This window comes from Neoarius graeffei, chromosome 12 (assembly GCF_027579695.1).
Source record: "Neoarius graeffei isolate fNeoGra1 chromosome 12, fNeoGra1.pri, whole genome shotgun sequence".
Classification (NCBI taxonomy): Eukaryota; Metazoa; Chordata; class Actinopteri; order Siluriformes; family Ariidae; genus Neoarius; species Neoarius graeffei.
The window spans coordinates 81,532,524-81,537,203 of record NC_083580.1 but is presented as its reverse complement, the minus strand read 5'-3'; the positions used below and the strand labels follow the sequence as shown (position 1 = coordinate 81,537,203).

General features: G+C 35.2%; 1 protein-coding gene across 1 annotated transcript in view; it reads left to right on the top strand.

The window, feature by feature from the left end:
- Positions 1-1,868, top strand: part of rnf121 (ring finger protein 121) — a 38,971-nt gene extending 37,103 nt beyond the window's left edge. Inside the window, exon 9 of the mRNA XM_060936535.1 lies at positions 875-1,868. Coding sequence (XP_060792518.1) covers positions 875-995 — 121 coding nt within the window. The 3' untranslated portion in view covers positions 996-1,868. The remainder of the gene's footprint in view (positions 1-874) is intronic.
- Positions 1,869-4,680: the final 2,812 nt, after the last annotated feature.

The window sequence follows — 4,680 nt, the reverse complement described above, 5'->3', positions numbered from 1 at the left end:
TCATACAGTCGTGTTGTGTAAGAGCACTTCCTCTTTCAGGAGAATTCTTTTTCCTTTCAGGAAGGCAGTTTGTTCTAATCTAGCATCTGGCTTAGGTTGGTGATTTTCAGCCTGTTTGCCCCGGTTAGCGATTTCGACACACATTCCAAGTTGTTCCTTGGGTTCAGATTAGCCTAGAACAGTTGCGTTATCCTCTCCTAAATTATGTGCATACGCATCTAACACAGGTCCTCTACTAGCAATGATGAGAGCAGCAGGTTTGTTAAATCCTCAAATTGGCCACTTTAATAGGAACACCTGTGCGGTTATCCAATCAGCTCGTCATACAGGCAAAGAGCTTCAGATCTGAATGTTCACCTGAGGCATCAGAATGAGGGAAACATCACAGCAACTCATCTCAGTGACTTTGAGTGTGGCATGAGTGTTGGTGCCAGTTTGAGTATTTCAGAAATTGAAATCTGATCTCCTGCAATTTTCACACAGTTTAAACAGAACGGTGCGAAAAACATCCAGTTTTTCCGGGCTGAAGAGCAGACAGTAACTTAGATAACCACTCTGTACAACCATAGTGAGCAGAAAAGCATCTCAACACGTCAGGCCTTGAGGTGGATGAGCTACAACAGAAGACGATCTCATCATTTCCTGTTCATGTCATGTTGAGTCAGAGTCACAGAGATGACATTCTGGTGTTTTGATGTGATGTTAGTTGAAGCTCTAGACCTGTGGCTGTACTTCTTCAAAAAAAAAAGGAACAAAAAGCTACCACATGATTGGCTGATTTTGCTAGTTTGTGCAGTTATCCAAACTTATTTGTTTGTTCATTCATCGTTCATTAATTCCAGGTGAGTTTGTGTCCTTAACCAGCGGCTGTAAGCTGGGAGAGGCCTCACGTCATGTACGGACAGTTACTGGACTGGCTTCGCTATCTCGTAGCCTGGCAGCCGGTCATCATCGGACTCGTGCAGGGCATCAACTACATCCTGGGTCTGGAGTGATGGCCACACCCATCCCACAGAAAGAAAGAAAGAAAGAAAGAAAGGAGAGAGTAAGGGAGAGTGAGAGACTATATACACAATCTGTCATGGGATTAAACGGACACTGGTACTGGAACTTTAATCATCAAAAAGTGTAATGTACTGTATTTTTGCACGCACACACATCGTGCATCTGTGTATTTAAAAGAGGAGAAAAAAGAAATCCACTAGAGATCTGGCATTGTTTTTGAAATGTACTTTATTTTGGAATCGTAAGAGGGTTGGGGGTTTTTTGGGGGGGTTGGTTTTTTTTAGGAAGCAACTAACCTGTCTTAATCTTTCTAATCATACCGGTAAGTTATGACCTCAAACTTTTTTTTGTACTCTTTTTTTTTTTTTTCCAGTTACAGTCAAATTGTCTGTTCCATCCATTGAAAAACTTTCACTTCTCGTCAATGAAGTTTATTTATTTATTCCCCCCCATGAGTTTTTATTTTTCACATTGGCCAGAACCTCTCAAACTACAGGAAATGTTTATCTGCGAGACAGCGTGAGTCGGGGACGTTCCCAGGATCAGGATGAGAGTTTTAAATGAAAAAATTCCTGGATGCCGAGATGTTGTTTTTTTTAAAAACAGTTCCTCTTTTACTCCTCGGATTTCACCGTCGCTGGGAGAAGGGTGTTTCAAATTATCTTCTGTTAAAGGATTTTTCTTCATGTTTCCCCGGTTACAATCAGTTTCATGTCATGATGGAATTAGTGTTGAAAGTATTCTCTGTTTTAAAAAAAAAAAAAGGTCTCTAGTAAACTTTCAGAAATGTTGAAGATCTAATCAAAACTTAACTTCACAGCTGCGGAAAATAAAGTGATTAAAGGAGGATATTTTTATTAAAATTGAGTTATGAGCGGATTCGTTTGATCAGAGGAGGATTAGATTTTATACGCAGTAGATTCCTCTGTATTTTACATTACAGCGTGACCTACAGAGTGATCTAATGCTCAGTAACACAAAGCTGTACATCTTCGTCATCATTTCCATTTCAGAACCTTCTCAGGTAGCATTAATCCAGCTCTACTGAAGGTATTAATGTGTAATATGTGATTTCATATGAAAGCAATACACAATATGTACGTTTCCTTACAAACAGCCAGCAGTACGGGTCACGCTCAGTGTTCAGTGATTTGTATTGGGGGGGGGTTTCTTAAATTTTACAGCCGGTTAAATAAAGTTCACTGTTAGTATCAGTCCAGTATCATGTGTACAGTTTGGTAGTTTACTGAAGATATTATTTATTATTATTAAACCTCGCTGTACACTTTCCATTCAATTCCAGTAACCAGTCAAAAAGGCTAATAATGAAAACTCAATAATAAAGTATATAATAACTGGGCTGTAATTTCCATCACTGTAAAAATAAATAAATAATCACTCTCAGACCCCTGGACCATCTTTTGAGGATCACTGCTTTATATTATAATAATAAGTTTAGATTTAATATATAAAGATACATTTATTAAAAAAAGTAAGTTTACATTTATAAAAAGACATACTTGACACTGAAAATGAGAAAAATCTGTATAATTTACCTTTTTATATTCAATGTATAGAGATGTTTAAATTAAATTTTTATCTTTTATAAAAGGTTAAATCAAATAAATATATTAATAGATATGGTTAAAACGTCTATAAAATTACAATAATTTTTAACACTAATAAAGTATAGAAATATGCAGGGTGATAACGCGTCATCATGACGTCATAGAGCCGGTTTAAAAGCCTCGGCGGCTGTGTGGGATTTACTGCAGCCTGAAGCATGAGGCGGACTCTCAGCAGCACAGGTAAGCCTCCTCCTGCCTCCTGGTTCTCTGACTTTTATTTCTGACTCTCCGTGTGATGACTCGCTCTGATCAATTTTAAATAAATTAAAAAAAAATGATTAGATAGATTATTATTGTTTAGAAATCTGCAATAGTCTATAGAAAATTAGTGACATGTCTTTGTGATGAAGTCTTGAAAATAAATCCTTGTGTAGTTCAGTATGATGAGATTAAAATAAAATTAATGAACAAACAGAAAATAATCCCAGATATTATTTGGTCAGATTTGCCTGCAGTTCCTGTTTGTCCGCTAGATGTCGCGTTTTCCGGTATTATGATCTAAAGCTCCTTTTAACTCTAAAATAAATTCTACAGACTTCATTAAGACATTTAATAAACATAATCTACCTGTTCAGTTGTTAGACACGGTACATTAAAATAAAGACATTTTCAAAAGTTTGTGGGCATTTTGGGCATCACTACATTTATTATACATTAATTTTTCACTAAAGATTATTTAAATGTGAACATTCTGACTGTATATCAAATATAATATGAGCTGAGCAGATTTATTTATTAAAACAGAGATGAATAATAAATACTGTTATCTATACGTACAAAAGGTTTTAAATATAAAAAAGATCTGGTATTTATTTTACAGTTAAAAGCTGAATATCTCGTCTCATGGTGTATGAACGTGTGTAAGACAGTGAAGGAAATATTTTTCTGTTAATGATTCACTTTTCATGATTTTATTTATGACTGATTTGTTTCTGATTATCTTTGAGTTATAAATTAAACCTGTTGTTAACTCACTTTTTCTGTATTTGACTATTCTCATATTTTTTATTCACTACTTTCTGTTTTAAACACTCTTACTGCACTGCTATGTGTGAATGTGAAAATAATTTATAAGTGATTTTTCATTTCAGGACATTAATCACGTGTCGCTCATGGTGTATGTTTTCTTTATTTGGCCACACGATGGCGCGCCAATAATTTACTTTCACTTTTTAAAATAAAATTTTTGGGGGGTTTTGGGGCAAAAATTTCAGTGAAGTCCACATTGTAGAAATGTGACACAGCGAATAAATCACACTGCTGAAAGTGTGACATCAGCAGATTATTTTTAGTTTCTGGTGATTAATGTCCTGCTCAGTTTCCCTTCTTCCATCAGCTGCTCTGGCTTTAGTTAATGAGTGTGTGTTAATTGTGGGCTTTTTTTTGGGGGGGGGTTGTTTGTAAGACAGCTCATTGAATTCAAGTTTCAAAATACAGAAAATTTCACAAAACCTTCGAGCTGAACTTTGCTTCTGTATTTCAGAGGTCATGTAGTTGGCAGGAAAAGGTCATTGATCACTTTTTCTTATTGAAAATTAGCTTTTATTATTTTTTAAATGATCCCAATGAACTGATTTCATATTGATAAAGAATAGAGTAGAAATCTCATCATGAATAAATGTTGAAAATGGATTTTCATTATTTTTTAAAATGTATTATAGTCTTATAATCCCCCCCCCCCCCCCCCCCAAAAAAAAAAAATAAAGTACCTAGGGGGTTAATGTTGAAAAGGGAAAAAAAAAAAACAACCATGTGTTGGGGGACCTCAGTGTGGCTGTGTCTGAAAAATGTCACTTTATCCTCAGAATTGGATAATTGTACTTTATTCTGTACACAGATGCATAAATGTACAATTTATTTTTCTAAAGCAGAAAGATATTCCAGTTTATCATCAAACTGTAACAGTAACATCATCTCCAGGGAAAATATCTTCAGGATCATCATTTTCCTTATTTTAGGAAGATTATTAAACACACTTCTGGATGTTTCAGCTCATTTCACCCTTAAGTTTTATGCTGTTGTTCGTTTGTCATTTAACTGTTTATAA